This window comes from Plasmodium brasilianum, chromosome 10 (assembly GCF_023973825.1).
Source record: "Plasmodium brasilianum strain Bolivian I chromosome 10, whole genome shotgun sequence".
Taxonomy (NCBI): Eukaryota; Apicomplexa; class Aconoidasida; order Haemosporida; family Plasmodiidae; genus Plasmodium; species Plasmodium brasilianum.
Genome location: NC_090123.1, coordinates 1,273,191 through 1,290,890, shown reverse-complemented (window position 1 = coordinate 1,290,890; position 17,700 = coordinate 1,273,191). Strand labels below are relative to the sequence as shown.

The 17,700-nt window shown below is 29.6% G+C and overlaps 4 protein-coding genes across 4 annotated transcripts; 3 read left to right on the top strand and 1 right to left on the bottom strand.

Moving 5' to 3' along the window:
• Nucleotides 1–1,991: 1,991 nt before the first annotated feature.
• MKS88_003318 (uncharacterized protein) lies at nt 1,992–3,688 on the top strand (the record flags this gene model as incomplete). The annotated part of the gene is made up of 4 exons (XM_067216400.1): nt 1,992–2,123; nt 2,352–2,769; nt 2,853–3,127; nt 3,500–3,688. The coding sequence occupies 4 exons, from the start codon at nt 1,992–1,994 to the stop codon at nt 3,686–3,688; spliced, it is 1,014 nt and encodes a 337-aa protein (XP_067073050.1).
• A 2,064-nt stretch (nt 3,689–5,752) lies between these two features.
• MKS88_003317 (uncharacterized protein) lies at nt 5,753–13,351 on the top strand (the record flags this gene model as incomplete). The annotated part of the gene is made up of 16 exons (XM_067216399.1): nt 5,753–8,230; nt 8,620–8,991; nt 9,337–9,432; nt 9,623–9,688; nt 9,899–9,993; nt 10,184–10,580; nt 10,659–10,689; nt 10,849–11,066; nt 11,228–11,266; nt 11,383–11,445; nt 11,598–11,831; nt 12,157–12,195; nt 12,444–12,515; nt 12,724–12,831; nt 13,103–13,141; nt 13,316–13,351. 16 exons carry the CDS (start codon nt 5,753–5,755, stop codon nt 13,349–13,351), a joined length of 4,383 nt encoding a protein of 1,460 aa, XP_067073049.1.
• A 1,196-nt stretch (nt 13,352–14,547) lies between these two features.
• MKS88_003316 (uncharacterized protein) lies at nt 14,548–15,250 on the top strand (the record flags this gene model as incomplete). Its single annotated transcript, XM_067216398.1, has 3 exons — nt 14,548–14,645; nt 14,763–14,840; nt 15,193–15,250. 3 exons carry the CDS (start codon nt 14,548–14,550, stop codon nt 15,248–15,250), a joined length of 234 nt encoding a protein of 77 aa, XP_067073048.1.
• A 624-nt stretch (nt 15,251–15,874) lies between these two features.
• Nucleotides 15,875–17,366, bottom strand: MKS88_003315 (uncharacterized protein; the record flags this gene model as incomplete). The annotated part of the gene is made up of 3 exons (XM_067216397.1): nt 15,875–16,475; nt 16,798–16,853; nt 17,175–17,366. 3 exons carry the CDS (start codon nt 17,364–17,366, stop codon nt 15,875–15,877), a joined length of 849 nt encoding a protein of 282 aa, XP_067073047.1.
• Nucleotides 17,367–17,700: the final 334 nt, after the last annotated feature.

Sequence of the window (17,700 nt, the reverse complement as noted above, 5' to 3'; positions counted from 1 at the left end):
AAAATAAAAATAAAAAAAAAAAATTAAGGTAAAATAGCAGTTTGCGTACTTTTATTTTTTATTATTTTAATTTTTTCTAAAGTTCTTTTTTAAAATGAGAGCGCCGTTATTTAAAAAACTGTGCTATAATTTGTTTTATGCATCTTTATTAGTTCACATAAAATTAAATTATTACGCTGAAAATAGACTCTGCAAAAATAGAACGACGCAAACTCGTTCATGTGCAAAATGTTCTTCCCATCAGCAGCAAAGCTGATTATACGCATGTATGAACATATATATGTATATGCGCATGTATGAACAAATATATGTATATGCACATGTATGAACAAATATATGTTTGTTCACATGTATGAACATACATACATATATATATATATATATATATATATATGCATATGTATGAACATATATATAGATATGCAAATGTATATGTGTATGTGCTCGATATATACACTTATATGCGTATATATGTTAATATATGTAACTGGGCAATTTGCTACTACGAGTTAAAGATAATATTTTATTTTAGTAAATTTTTTCACTTATTACATTTACCATATTTTGTATATAATACCTTACCATGTTCATAAACCAATTTATCTCATATCGTCTCTTCCGTTCTTACCATTTTTTTTTTTTTTTTTTTTTTTCTTCCCTCCTTTATTATTTTTGCACCAAGTAACGAAAAGAGCCCGAGGTTTCCTCGTAATTTATTAAGTAAAGGGTTAGTGAAAATTTAATGTACGGTTATACATAAGTACGTATAATTAGCTACGCTGATGTAGTAGTAGTAATAGCAGTAATGATAGTAGTAGTAGCAGTATTAGTAGTACATTACTGCATAATTTAAAATACAGGGGTATTATTATAATAACCTCCTTTTTTCTATTTACATTTATGTATGTATATACATATATATATATGACAATTTTATAAGGAACTTATTCGGCGTTCACGTTACAATAGTTCTTTTATTTTATTACCTCTGTTCAGCTTTTACGTTAATAACATTAACATAAAAAATAAAAAAAAGTTTTATAAAAATTAAGAAGCATCCAAGAACATCTAGAGCTATTGCTCTCCTTTGGATTACAAAGGTAAAACTCATATGTTTAGCAGATAGTAGAAATGTACAGAAATATGTAGCTATATACGTATCCTTGATTTAGTAGTACATATATCTATTCATTTTCGTTTAATCCAGCTGCGCATTGTACATATGTATATACATATATGCATATACAAGCACGTACGTACTTAGGTACGCACTTACGCATGTTATACGTTCCAAACCGTATGGGAGTGTTCCTTGTACCATAATACATTTTCAAGCTCATTCTTTCAATTAGAGCCAACATAAAGGCAAAAAGTAAAAAATGCATTTTTCTTTTTTTCACCCTTAATGTTAGATAGTATTCTTTTCTTTTCTTTTTTTTTTATGTACAGCTATGAACAGCTAATTTTACGAACAAAGGTATGACAATATGTGTTTTTGTATACGATAAAATGAGCGAATGTCGCCGAACTGTATAGGCACCTACACACGGACAATATGTATATGTGTGTGCATGTATGGATTCGCGCGTTTATGTGTTTGTATATATGCACCAATATATCTGCATAAATGTTGACATGTAAAATATAGAGAATATTTTCTTTATTTTATATCGTTCTTTTTGTTTTTTTGTTTCTTTGTTTGTTTCTTTCTTTCTTATCATTCTTTTCATTTTTTACTTTCAGTACTTTCTTTGTTTTCTTTCTTTCTTTTTTTTTTTTTTGCGTGGGCGCACGTAACATTCCTTGCACGTGAATTGTCGTTACTGTTGCTGACGCTGTTGTAATTGTTACTGCTATTATTATCGTTGCTGCTATCTTTTTATTTTATTTTTTTTATTTCATTTCTTCTTTTTTATGTGCAGGCAAATACGCACAAACGTATATATATATATATATATATATAAGTCTATTTAATAAAGTGCTCAGAAAAGATGAGTGCCAAGAATAACATGTTTCACATATTAAGACAAGAAGATAAGATAAAGAGGAAGTCGAAGAAACTGAAAGAAGACCAAATAAAAAAGGAAAATGAAAAAAAAAATGCGAGCAATTTCTCCTTTGACGTAACAACGAATAGAACATATATATGCACATGTGTATGTACGTGTGTGTGTACGTGTGTGTATATTTGCGCATGTATGTACGTGTGTGTATATGTGCGCATGTATATATGTGTGTATTTAGTTGTACATGTGCTCATATCTGTGTGCTCGTACGTATATACCAAGCGTGCGTGTTTTTTTCCCCCTTGTGTGGCATATAAAGGACGATTTATTTGAAAATTTTTTCAGATAAGCAAATACTCTTCATGGGCTGACATGGTAGATGAGTATGACGAGTTTTTTTATGAAGTTGACAAACTACAAAATCAAGATAAGAATTCAGCAGAAGGGAAAAATGGAAATGGAAAAAAAAAAAAGGGAAAGAAGAAAAAAAAAAAGGTACAAGATAGCAGTGAGGACGATGATGAAAATGAGGATGATGAGGAAGACGAGGAACATAGGGAAAATGAGGAAAAAAGCAATAAAATGAATAATGATAGAATAAATGCGAACAGCAGTAGTAAAATAAACAGTAATAATAAGTCAAGTAAGAGCAATAATAATAACAAGTCGATCAATGCGAATAGTGCAAGCAAACAAAAGCAGGCAGAAAAAAAAAAAAAAAATCAAAAAAAGAAAGAGAAAAAAATACTTTTGAGAGTATTTTGTTAGAATTTACAAAAAACGACACACCGAATTTCTCTGACAGTGTAAACAATATTCATTGCGTTAATGATGTTGATGCTGAAGGTAAAAATATTGTAGCACAAGTGGGAGCACATTGCAAGGAAAATATATATCAAAATCACCTGAACAGTACAGGTGAAAACAACCCTCATGATGTTGAAAACCAAGATAAATTAAAAAAAAAAAAAAAAAAAAAGAAAGAGAAAAAGGAAAAGGAAATAAAAGATGAAATCAATGATTCGCTAAAGAGAGAAGATGATTGGGAAGGCAAGCCGAACGATGCGTTGAATGTGGTTACGCAAAGCGAGCTGGGTGAAAAACACAAAGAAAACAGTAGTGTAATGAAAAAAAAAAAAAAAGAAAAAAAAAAAATGAACGAATAAATGAGCGATATATGAGCGAATGTGCAAACTAATGGGCAAAGGAATAATGCACAACGCAGTGAAAATTTCCATTCTGTTGCTCATGTAAATATGGACAGTTTGTCTTCATGTTACAGGCGAAAAGGCTTGCATATTTTGTATACATACTAGCGTATTAATTTGTACACTCACAAACACACACACATATATATATATATATATATATATATATATATATATACACGTTTATGTACATATAGTATATACCTACAGTAAACATGCACATATGTAAACTTTTACATACATGTACCTTCTTTTTTTAATTATCTTTCCCCCCCCTCCCCGCAGGTAATTGGCGTGAATGAAAAACTAAAGCTCTTGTTAAATAATGAATCAAAGAAAAAAAAAAAGAGGGAAAAAATCGACGATATTATAGCTATTGTTGAGAAAGAAGAAACGTTAAAAAAAAAACAACAAGAAAAATTGAAGCAAAAGGAAAAACAAAAATTGAAATTAAAACAGAAACCAATGCAGTGAAGGAAATTGTCTTATATGACAGTGACTTGACTGGTGAGGTTTTGCACCCTCGTTAAAATGCCCCATATGTAGGTGCATATATATGTATATATGTGCGTGTGTATATATATATATGTATATATGTGCGTGTGTATATATATATATGTATATATGTGCGTGTGTATATATATATATGTATATATGTGCGTGTGTATATATATATATGTATATATATGCGTGTGTATATATATATATGTATATATGTGCGTGTGTATATATATATATGTATATATATGCGTGTGTATATATATATATATGTACATGTATCCATTACACTGTAAAAAAAATGCACATAGAACAAAAAATTATCTGATGATAACTTTTACCTTTATTTGTTCTTTATATGCTTTTATAACAGCAAAAAAAAAGAAAAAAAATACCTCAATGAAATTTTATTTTCTTTTAAACAAAGATGTATTTTATTTATAAGAAACATATATTGTTAAAACCTATGCATATCACATATGTGTATGTGATCTTGTGTATGCGCCCCACGAAACATCTTTAGACATATTCATTGTGAATGTGTACGCATACATTATATTTATTTTTATGTGTAATTTCATGTTTATTTTTATTCATTTTTATGTATATTTTCATGTTTATTTTTGCTCATTTTTATGTATATTTTCATGTTTATTTTTGCTCATTTTTATGTATATTTTCATTTTAATTTTGTTCATTTTTATGTTTATTTTTATCTTTTTTTATTTTTATTTTTATTTTTTCTGTACTTGTTAATTTAATTGATTTTAACGCACAATAGAAAAAAAATATTTTTATCCTAAAACGGAAACCACCATGGGAAATATAAATTTTGCGCAGACAAATGATGAATATGAATACACAATTTTATTTTTTTCATGAACGTAAGTGGAGTAGCACTTAGGAGGGACAACTTTTATTCCTTTTTTATATTTCATTGTTCTGTTCATTTGGTAAAAAAAAATGAGAAAATGAAATAAGGTAAAATAAAAACAGGTAAAATGAAACAGAATATAATGATTTATAATAAAATGTAATAAAATAGAGGTTCAGCTCAAGTGTTGGTTTAATATCCTCCTCATTGTCAGGACACCAAATTATGGGCGATCGTTAAAACTCACATAAATGTATCAAATAAAACATAAAAAAGTATGGATCATTTTACTCTTATCGTACATAAGTACTTATATAAACCTACATTTTATGGATTTTTCGAGTATTCACATGTATTTTTGCATATTTTGCACCTGCTTAAGCGCATTTATGTGTACTGCACTGAGTTGTAATGTATTGTACTGTACAATATTTTTTTTTTTTTTTTTTTTTAATTGTAATAATTTCCCTTTAGTATAAAAACATAAGAGAAGGGGTCAGATAGTAAAATTCTTCCTTTACAACAAACTATTACCCATTTTGCCCATTCCATAAGTATACCCTTTTTATCCACTTTTGCATATTTTTTTATTTTCTTTCCATTTTTCTTTTTTTTATTTTTTTGGTAAAACGTGCACATACACGTCCTTGTAACAATTCGAAAAATTTATAATATTTTTCCGCCTTTCAGTTTAGCCTTATTTTGTCTTTTCTCCCTCTTCAATTTTAATGCAAAGATTCTTTTAAAATTTTATTTTAATTTTGTTTCTATTTTTTTCCTCATAGCATTGTTGTGCCTTTTTATGACTTTTCAAGTTTTGTATGAAAACAGGTGCATGTATTTCTCTAACGAAAAAAAGGGGAACATATTGCGCACACAAACGTAAATACATGTACATATGTAAACACATGTACAAACGAGCATATGTATAAACGTGCACATATACGCCTGCAAAACTTCTTAGTACGGCAGATAAATGTGCGCTCAAAAAGACAAAACGAAATAATCGCGAATAGTGCAGAAGAAAATAAAACAAAAAAAAAAAAAAAAATAATAATAATAATAATAATAATAATAAAAAGTATAATATAATATAGTAAAAACCTACTCAAATGAACACTAATTTAACAAGAAGAGCTTACTTAACAAATTAAATTTCAGTTAACATGATAATGCATAAAGAACAAGGTAACACGGATAAGTTGGGTGTGCCAAACGAAATGTTATCACAGGATAATTTATATAAAGGATATTCTGGTCCTGTACAATTTCGAAAAAAACTTGCACAAAATGATGCAGATGAGAAAAATGATATGTACAGAAATAGGCGCAGTACTCAGCTAAGCAACCAAACACACATGATTTTATGCGACAATCAGATTGGAAGTAACTGTCAGGGGGGGGGTAGTCAACATGGTGAGTGTAATGAGCGTACAAGGGAAAGCTACTACGAAGCAAATGATGATGAAGCTCAGTATGATGACGATGTTGATGAAGCTCAGTACGATGATGATGACAATGGTAACAGTAGTGGTGGTGCCTTTAAAAAGGGTGTATTTTCAAAAAGGTCAAAGAGGTTAAAAGAGGAAGTAGTCATAGATTTACCAAAAAGCAATATTATAAATAGTTTAACAACATCGTTGTTGAATAAATTTAGCCCTGTGTGGAGAGAGTCAAGCAGATCAAACCAATGTTCAGATAAAAAAATGAATGTCAACAATGATGGTAGTAATTCTGAGAGCATACCCAATTTTTTGGGTAAAAAGAATATAGTAACTCGAGAAGATAAAAATAGCTACAATTCTATAACTAATGGAGAACAACGAAATATAAAAAATTCAAAAAACAAAATATTCAATACTGATGATGATTCACCTACCTATGAGAAGAGAAACAAAAAGAGTACTGCTCAAAGGGGGAGACATGTATTTAGCAAACAGTCGAAGAACAAAACAGCTAAGCGATTCAATGTTTACGAAGCAGAGGGATATATACCTATGGAAAACGGAGGTGATCCGAGCAATGTCGAATATAAGAATGAACATAAAACTGGAAAAAACAAAAGCAAAAGCAAAAATGTAAACATGAACACAAACGTAAACATGAACACAAACGTAAACATGAACAAAAACGTAAACATGAACAAAAACGTAAACGCAAACAGAAACATAAATGAAGACATGTATAGTAATAGTAGCATACATTTGAATAGAGATGGACATAGAAACGTGTATTTTGCCGACCAGGGTGCTAATAGCAGTGGTCCCTACAATGACAATTTGACAAATGATGACAACATATACAATAACCATCAGCCATATAAAAAGCAAATACACTGTGACAATAACATGTATTCAAATGGTGTTCTTTATAACGTTCAAGATAAGGTTGAGTTCATGCCAAACATTGTAACAAGTGAAGTGGGCGAAACGAAATTCACAAGCATGGTTAAGAATTACCCGTACGTGGATACTAACTACAATGACAATAACATGTTTGTAACTACAAGGCAGACACCATTTTCCGAGGAGGTTCCTATATCCACTCTTCTGAATCCAGCACACAGTCATATTGTCACGCGAAGTAGCAGTAACGGTAATAGTAGTGTTAACGGTATGGGCAACGTCAACAATAACAGTATTAGTTATGCTGCCAATTATGGAAATAATTTCGTTCAGTTAGATATGCCGGAAAGACCTGGTATCGCACCAGAGGCATTCATGTACACCCCTCAGACGATTCAAATGCCTCAAATGTCTCATACGCCTCTAAAACAAGTTTGTATAAACGGTTCCCCCAAAATTATGGACGTACAAAATATTGTTCAGGTAATACCACATAGAAGAACATCTTCCAATTGTGTAAAAACAAAAAACAAATTTTATAACAGTTCACGTACATCAAGTAAAAAAAAAGGGTTCTTCTGTAATAGTAGTAGTTCTTCCAAAAATTGTCTTAAACAACAATCAACCAAAGAATATAAAACAGAAATATTGATTTATAAAAACAAATCTCTAGAAGGTTTAAACAAAAATGCATTTCATAATAACGATGTAAATATGAATAAGCAATTTCTACCCAAATCTAACAATGTTTTTATTAGGACAAGATCTTTTACTCCTCGTTCATGTTTGAGCACTCAAAATGGGAGTGTCTCCGCTCTGAAAGGGTTAAGTCTGAGGAGGAGGAAATCCATGCCCCATTCTCAGATAGAAGCACATATACGAGCAAAGGGAAAATCAGAAGGAAAATCTAAATCGCAATCACAATTGGAACAGCATGAACCTATTTGTACACACGAAGTCTCTTACAGATACCCTTTACAAAATAACAATACCCCTAATGCGGTTACAGGCTTTACAACTGTAACCACATCATCAGCTGGGGCTGTATACCCCAATAACATTTACATGTCTTCATATGATAACAGTATACATGAACAGAAAGGAAAAAAGTACAATGATGAGATAAGAAATTATATAACTAAATGTTCTACTGAAGCTTCTAGTAAATTATCAGACAAGGATTCAAACCCACCATCAGAGGTATCTTCATTAAATGAAAAAGTCAGGAAACTCAACAGCAGAGTAGATGACATCAGCAAGCAAAACAAAAACCTGGATCAGCTAGCCAAGTTGTACAAGGTAATCCGCGTGTAGATACGTAAACGCCCATGTGCGTGTGTGAACTTATATATGTGCGTGTGCAGACTTATATGTGTGCGTGTGCAGACTTATATGTGTGCGTGTGCAGACTTATATGTGTGCGTGTGCAGACTTATATGTGTGCGTGTGCAGACTTATATGTGTGCGTGTGCAGACTTATATGTGTGCGTGTGCAGACTTATATGTGTGCGTGTGCAGACTTATATGTGTGTGCACATGTATTCATTCCCACCTGGGGGTGCGCGACTAGCAAATGATGCATTTTACCATCATTACTATTACTATTTCCATTATTGCTATTATCACTATTGCTAATCTTATTTTATTTCTTATTTATTTTATTTTTTTTTTTTTTTTGCGCTGCACAGAGCGAGTGCAACCGGCTCCGAGAACAACTAGCAAAGAGCAAGCCTGGGGAATATAACCCCTCGAAAATGAGCAATTTAGACTATGAAAGAGTAAACTTAAAATTAGAAAGAGAAAATGAAAAATTAAGGAATCAAATGAAGATTTTAGGAAAAACAATTTTGTCTAGTCATGATCTGAATGGTGTCAAGAAAGTACTTGCCAAGCAGATAATCAATTTGAATGAAGAAAAAGAAAAATATAAAAATGAAATTAAATCGTTGAGAGAAAAGGAAAACATAAATCACAAGGTTCTGTTTAACCTCAACAGAGCAGACATTTCAGCGGATGCAATTGATAGCATATTTATGCAGACAAAAAATATGATCATAGAGGTACGCGCCGAAGAGGGAAAAACGGGTCCTTGTGCATTGGATATATATATATATATATTTATTTATTTATTTATATATATTTATTTATTTATATATATATATATATATATATTTATTTATTTTTGTAGATAGATTTACATTTGTATTTACATATATATTTACATTCATATATTTATTTATGTATATGTATGGATGTCACATATGGAGGAAATACGCCATGAAAATTAGCGCACGCTTGTATGTTTTCATTTTCCCCGCTTATGCTGGTTTATTGATGTGGTCTCATATTTATATATGTTCCAAATAAACCTTGCTTGTTCATAACTTTTTTTTTTTTTTTTCCAGGGACATGAGACCATAAATATCTTCTACTTAAATTTGAAAAACCTAATTGAGGAATTTTTTGAAAAGATAAAATTTCTTGTTGTGGAAAATGATTACGTAAGGAAGGAAAATAAAAGGAGCGGCAAAAAAGGACAAAAAATTGAGGAAAAATGATAAAAAATATTTGGACAAAATGACAAAACGAAACATGCAAAAAATAAACGTTGTTACTTTTTATGTTCTTTTTTTCACTACCTTTTTATACCTTTCTATATTTTTTTCGTATTTTTTTTTTTTTTTTTTTTAGACCAAAAAGGAGAAGCTTGTGTACGTCACAAGCCTTGAGGAAATAATCAAAGAAAATTTCGAGGAGGTAGATCATTTCGAAACTCTCATTTATTACATTTTTTCATTTGTGCGTGTTTCAGTGTTTGTTGTATACATAGATTACCCATCTCGAGTTACAAATCACATCTTCAGCCTAGTTTTTCAAGTCAATATATGCACCAGCACACTCGTGCACACATGTACAAACTTGACTCTCCCCTACATTCGTATTTATGCATCTCGACAAAATGCGCAGATAAAACAAACAGTTGTCCGAATAAATAATTTGAGAAAAAAGATGAAGAACATTAAAGCCCATATTTTTAACGTAAAAAGAAGAGACCCTCATTGGTAATTTTTTTTTTTTTTTTTTTCTTAAATATATAGAGCAATCACAAGCGCATCCCCGCTTGCATATCTTTTATGCTTACTTCTATGTATTCATGTTACTTTAGTTTACTTATTTATTTTATTTTAATTAATTTATTTATTTCATTTAGTAGTTTTGTTTATTCATTTTATTTTTTCTTCGTGCCTTCAGCTCCTGTAAACCGTCGAGAATGATATTGGAAGAGGACATCCAGCACCTGGAGGAGGAGTTACATAAGCACTCTATTATGCTGAAAAATTTAAGGAAAAAAAATTTATCTTTATGTCTGAGTAACTTGCATTCTCAGTTCAATAATGTGAGTTCTCCCAATCGACCGTTCAAATGCCTTGTAGCGAAACTTTCCAGTGTTTATAATCACTATTACAACTGCTATCACTACAGCTGCTATCACTACAACTGCTATCACTACAACTGCTATCACGACAGCTGCTATCACTGCAACTGCTATCACTACAGCTGCTATCACTACAGCTGCTATCACTACAGCTGCTATCACTACAACTGCTATCACAACTACCATTACTACTACTACTTCTACAATTATCATGTTCTTTTTTATAAACATAAAAACTATGTCCACGTCCGCACTTGCTATTTTTTTTTTTTTTTCTTTTCACCCTTGCAGGAAGCGCAAAATGAGACTTACATCCCAAGGGGTACCCTTAAAAGCTATTTAAAAAAAAGACTAAAAAACGACTAACAAAAGAAATATAAATAAGAATAAGACGAACACAGAAGAGATAAGCAAAATGCAATACGATAATATATTCTTGCTCGAAATGTAAACCTTTTTTTTAATTTGTGAAAAATTGCAGATCAAGTTGAAAAAAACAAAAAAGGGAATACTATTAATAAGAGAGAAGAAAATGAAGAAGAAAATGAAGAAGAAGGTGAAGAAGAGGAAGAAGAAGAAAAAGAAGAAGAAAGATCAGCAACTGATAAGAACATAAACAATAATGAAAAGATGGAAGTGAGTAACTTATCATTGAACGACAAAACTGGTGAGGTGTATCATGACATGTTGCACGAAAAGGTAAACACGAAGAGAAAAAAGAAAAATAAAACATGCCAGTGCAGAATAATATAATATAATGTAAAATAAAATATAACTACCAGTTAGCCAAAGGGCACAACTATTTTTTGTTTTTCCTTTTTTTTATTTCTTTTTTTTTTTTTTTCTTCTTCCAACCGCAGATCAAAGTTATTGAAGATCAGCTGCGCACCCTGAACGAAGTACTTAAGCAAAATATATTAAAAATAAACAAAACAAAAAAAAGGAAAAAAGAAGAAAAAAGAAGAAAAACTGTAAATTATATCCTAACTCAATTAACACCTTTTCCCCATTGCAGCATATAAATTGCAGCTTTTGTGATGACAAGGACAATGACAAAAAAGAGAGAAGTAATGAAAAGGTTTGATGGAGTAAAAAGGTGCAAAGACACAAGCATATATGCCTTTGCAATTGCATAGAAGTAGATGTGCACATGTATATATTCATTTATGCATATTTACATATGTACCTGCGTACATGTGATTACACTCTCATGCATATATTCAACCTTAGGATGTAGTTTTCGTCGATAAGGTAAAAAATAATATTAAGGGAGATGACATATACTTTAATAATACCAACAATGTAAGTGTGGAAAAAAAAAAATTAAATTATAAATTGTACACAAAAGAAGGAGGTTTACAAGCGCAGGATGAACCATCATATTCCTCTTCGTCTTGCTCATCCTCATCTGATGAGAGTGGAAGTGATATATCGGAAAGAAATAGTTTGTCTAACGAAGTAGAAGTAGGTTTAGGAAAGCTGGAAAATAAAAAAAGATGGCGCAATATGCGCTATAAGTACAACATGTACAATAAGCGCAATACATGCAATATGATTATTTCCCCTTATTATTTATTTTAAATGAAAAGGGATAGCTTCACCTTGAACATATACACTTGGAGAACGCTTTTCTGTCACATATTCATCCATTAATACATCCATTTGTGCATCCATTTGTGCATCCATTTGTGCATCCATTTATGCATCCATTTGTGCATCCATTTATGCATCCATTTATGCATCCATTTATGCATCCATTTATGCATCCATTTTTTTTTTTTTTTTTTAGGTGGAAAGAAGCAAAAACAAAATGATTGAACTACTAGCAGTAACTGCGAAAAAATTTCACGCTAACATATAACTTTTTGCGTTCATAGCAGAATAAAGACCCTTATACTATTCTTCTATTCTGATGATTTTATCTGTTGATATATACACATATATGCACGTAACATAAGCGTGATACACATTTTTGTTAAATTCACTTTGGAAAAAACGTATGCCCTTTTTCTTTGTCATCCATTCTTTTCACATTTTATACAAATTCCTATTTTTCTTCTTACTTCTACCATTTAGCTGCTGAAAGGAAAACACAATGAAAACTTAATTGAAAACACAAAAAGTTATGTTAACTCGTTTGGGCAATATGTAAGAAGAACACTGTGTTTCGATACGTGTAACGTTGAATATGCGTTCGTATATTTAATTTTTTCATTGTCCAACTGTTCCAATATTACACCAAAATTTATAAATTTGTTTGTTTATTTATTCATTGTATTTTAATTTATCATTTTATTTTAATTTATCATTTTATTTTAATTTATTCCTTTTATTTTATATTTTCTGTCCTGTTCAGAAATTGCAAAATAAATACAACTTGAAACAGATTTATAATAATTTGAAAGCGATAAGGAATTCAATCAAAAACACTGAGGACGATACAGAAAGGAATATTTTGGCTCTAGTAGGATGAAAAGAGAATAAATCTGCTCTGCTTTTTTCGCTCGCTACATTTATACTTTGGTGTTCCATTATTAAAAAAAGCTTTTTTCTGATAAGTGGATTGACAAATCGACATGCTCTACGTATATGAGTGTAGATATATATTCCCATCCTTACCAATCGACGTTTATTGTTTTTTTTTTATTTTGCCATTTATCATTTATATTATCATTTATCAATTACCATTTATTTTATTTTTTTTTTTTTTTTTTATTTCATTTTTTTTTAATTAGATCGAATCGCAGGCAAACGAAATCAAAATATTTGGGAGTGTAAGAGAAAAAAAAAAAAAAATACACAAAATAAGAATACGAATGAATTCATTTCAAAGCGGCTTAACATATACGTTCTTTTTGCTCTCAAGTAAATCATGCATAAGTGTACATTATATGTATATGTATATTTTTTTTTTTTTTTTTTTTTTTTTTTTTGTTATTACCTTACAGTGTGTTGACAATTTAAAAAGTACTGTGGCACCGTGAACTGTGTTCACATATTGATACTGAATTAGTAATATATTGAAAATTTTTCCTAATTTATTTGAAGTATTTACATAATTTATTTGAGAACTTATAAAATGTTGTTAAAGTGTCAGTGTGTGTGCACGTTATATTTCCAGAAAATATATTGTATTTATTTTTAAAAAAAAAAAAAAAAAAAAAAAGAAAGAATCCTTTTTTTTCTTTAAAAGTTCCTTGTTCCTTTATTTTGTACAAACCTTTTCGTCTGTTATGTTTTTACAAACATTTGTTATATAACACCTAACCTTACAATTTTTTTTTCTTCTTTTTTCTTTCATTCTTTCTTTTTTCTTTTTTTCATTCTTTCTTTTTTCCTTTTTTCATTCTTTCTTCTTTTTTTCATTCTTTCTTTTTTCCTTTTTTCATTCTTTCTTTTTTCCTTTTTTCATTCTTTTTCCTTTTTTTTTTTTTTTTTATTTTTATTTTTTAAAAAAGAATAAAATAAAATTATGCAATGTATGTTACTCACTTTCATAATATGATACTGTGACATGTTACTTCATTTTGTGCACTTACTTTTTTTTCTTCCCCCTAATTCTTAAAATTTTGCATACAATACTTAAACGTTTACCTGTGTGTATGTTTGTAAATGTATACATATATATACACATTCATAAGTACGTATAAACGCGCGTTGTATGTATTCACGTACGTATATACGCATGTTCTATATGTATACACCTACATGTATATATTCATAGTTACGCTAATACAACAACATAATATAGCACATACGTTGCATGGGGAGAGGCACAAGATACTTCACGTTTAAAATTTTTTATTTTTAAAATTAGATTTAAATTAAAGATTTGACGTACGTTATTTGTTTAAAAAAAAAAAATTTCTTCTTATTACTGAAATATATGCTTTTAGAATTATATATATAAATATATATACATATATATATATATGAATATATGTATATGTATGTCCTTACGTACGCTTATGAACTTACATATGCGTACAGATCTGCACGCAATTACGGAAGGAGGATAATTTATCAAAACAAACACACGTTAACTTATTTGCCTTTTCCTCAAATTATCCATAGTTGTTTGTTTTACAGTCATAATAGTAGTTGAATTAAAAAAAAAAAAAATTACGATAAAATTAATTAAAATTCTCAGATGTGCTAATAATAAAAATATTTTATAAAAATGGGAAAGTACAACCTTATATTTAAAAAAAATTGGTTTTCGAAAAGCATTTTTGGGACTATAGGCATTTTTGTCATTTTAGATCAGCTAGCTAGATAGTATAATATTGAAAAAAAAAAAAAAAAAAAAAGTGGTTAAGTGCTTGCATGTTCAGGTAAATTTTTAATTTTATTTGTCTGGAACTGAATTGATTTTTTATTTTTTTTTTATTTTAGCGAGTACAATATCCCAGAATTCAGAAATCCAAATTTAACCATGTGGTCATGGTGGCTAGAAAAAGTCAACTTGAAAAGGTTAATAAAATGAGGGAGAAAATAAAGAAAAGGATACACACATGTATATAACAATAAGACAAAATAAGTAGTACAATCATACGCACACACATGCATATACACACGCATATATATATATATATATATATATATATATATACACATACGTATGAAATCCCGCGTGTGTGCTACGCTAATACAGTGTTTACAACAAGATTCACAAACGATTTGTTCCCAATTTGCCTATTCTATAAAACATTTTAAAGGAACAACGAAATATTTGTATGATATATTATGCTACAACTTGCAAATTTATTTTCTTCCCATTTTTACACATATCATTTTGTCATATATTAATTTATCTTTTTTCCAGGTTAGGCTATGATCAAAAGGGCAATTTGGATGATAAGGAGGGCAAAAGTTCTCAGTGAATTTTACCATTTTTTAAAATATTATACCTACGTGCATGTACAAGTATGTGTGTATGCACATATATATGTGTATATGAATATATTTCACAACCACCTAGTTATATTTTGATTTAATTTTTTTTTTTTTATCCATTTTATCCATATTTTTCATCCATTTTTTATATTCTTTTTTTTTTCCCCCCTTTGTGCTTTTCTTGCAATTTTTACGCGCCAACACTTGTCGCATTTTTTATAAATACAGTTGTTATTTCCCCCTTTTTACAAGTTTTAATACCAAAATATTTTTAAATTTTCACATAAAAATTAAGTATACTTCATTAGTTTGGAGAAGAAAAAAAAAATATAAATACATACATATTAATATATGTGCATCAGTACACACGCATAAATTTATATGCGTCAATGTACACACGTCAATGTACACACGTCAAAGTACACACGTCAATGTACACACGTCAATGTACACACGTCAATGTACACACGTCAATGTACACACGTCAATGTACACACGTCAATGTACACACGTCAATATATATATGTGTATGCGCATATACGGAAAAACACACACGTTAACGCAAATTAGTAATATCCTATAATTGTTCCATTACAAGCACAATGAACAAACTAACCAAAATGTGTGGGAAAATACTTTCGAGCTCTCATTATGTTAGGGTTATAATCGACGGGTGAATCTCTTATTCTTAATACATAACTTTGCATTTGGAACTTGAACTTTTTTATGTCATCTCTTGAAACATATTTTATTTTCATTTTTTCATTACACTTTTTAGCTGATAAATTTTTTTTACTTGCATTTCTACCTGACTGTAATCTTTCCCATCCAAATTTTGTTAAACGAAATCGTAAAGCAACCTTTGAGTGATTTTTATATTTTAATTTTTTTTTTCTTAACTGTGATACCCTATGTCTAAATCGAATAAGTGTCCAATTGATATGTGCCCGCGGATTATAAAACCTTTTAAAATTATTGTTCAGTTTTGTATGTACACACATGTTACTACTTCCACTATTGTGAAATGTACTACTTTTATCAATTGTAGTTAAGTTATTTTTAAAGGGACTATTAACCCTACCAATTATCATTTCATTTGTATGGGTAACATATTGCCTAAACATTTTGCAATTATTTACCATTCCTGAACATGTCAGGACATTTTTTCCAATTTTGTAATTTAAGCGAAGCATCTCCTCTTTGTCTTGTCCTCTTTTAGTTGTGAATGCAATTGTTGTACTCGCATAAGTCAGTTTGATTGTATGAGTATATGTACGTGTGTAAATATGGCGAATTAAACGAGTTCAAAAATCTTTTGTTCCTTATTTATTTTTTTTTTTTACATATAAAATGGATATTTTTCATTGACACAGAAATTCTCCCCTTTAATAAAACAAAGGAAATAATTACGAATAGTTCATAATTTTATTAAAATGTGTGTAAATACGCTTATGTACACAATACACACAAATATTTATAAGAAGATAGATTGAATTAAAACAAATACTGCTTAGCTCAAAACTGAAAAACATACAAGGGTAGGAAAATTAAACTAATTCCGATACCTCCACAAATATTTATGTTTCCACTCTGAGTGTTGCACATGTGCACATGGGTATAAAATTATGCATTCATATGAATGCATTTATAAAATTAAAAAACAAACTGCATAACTCTCATCAAAACCTTAATGATATACATCTTCAATCTTTCCCTTGAAAAATCAAAAAAAAAAATATATACACGCATAAGAAGGACAATTCATGTACATTAAAAGATATTTTAGGAGAGGGACAAAAGGATATGTATACTTGTATGACTTTATGAATGTACGTATGTATATATATATATACGTACTTTGCTATATTCGCGGGTTCGTGAAAACAACAAATGTAGGGAATTTTATTTTACATCGAATCCTTCTTTCCTCAAACACTGATTGTGATCATCAATAAACTTTTTACACTGATCTTCACCCAAATTTATGATACACTCGTCTCTTAATTTTTTCGTTTCTAAACAAACACAACAAATTTTCTTTTTTGCTTCTCCTCCTTTATCTTCTTTTGTGCTTTTTATAAATTTGTTAAAAAACATATTCATTTTTTCTGTTGCTGTGTGTGCTACTCATGTGTGTGGGTATGTGAGTATACGGGTATATGTTCGTGCATGAAACGTACGTTTGTATGTGTATACGTACAATTCTACAAATATATATATATTTATATGATTACATGTAATCCCAATCCCTGTGCCTTTTCACCTTTTTCTTACTATTTTTGCAAATTCTTTTTTCGCTTAACCACTGTTTCATATTAAAATAAGCTCTTAAATAGTAAGTTATTCGCTCATGTAATTATTTTTTATTTTATAGTAGGAAATGATAAAAAAGTAAAACTTACGAATGTTTTTTATTTTTTCATTATATTTTCCTTAT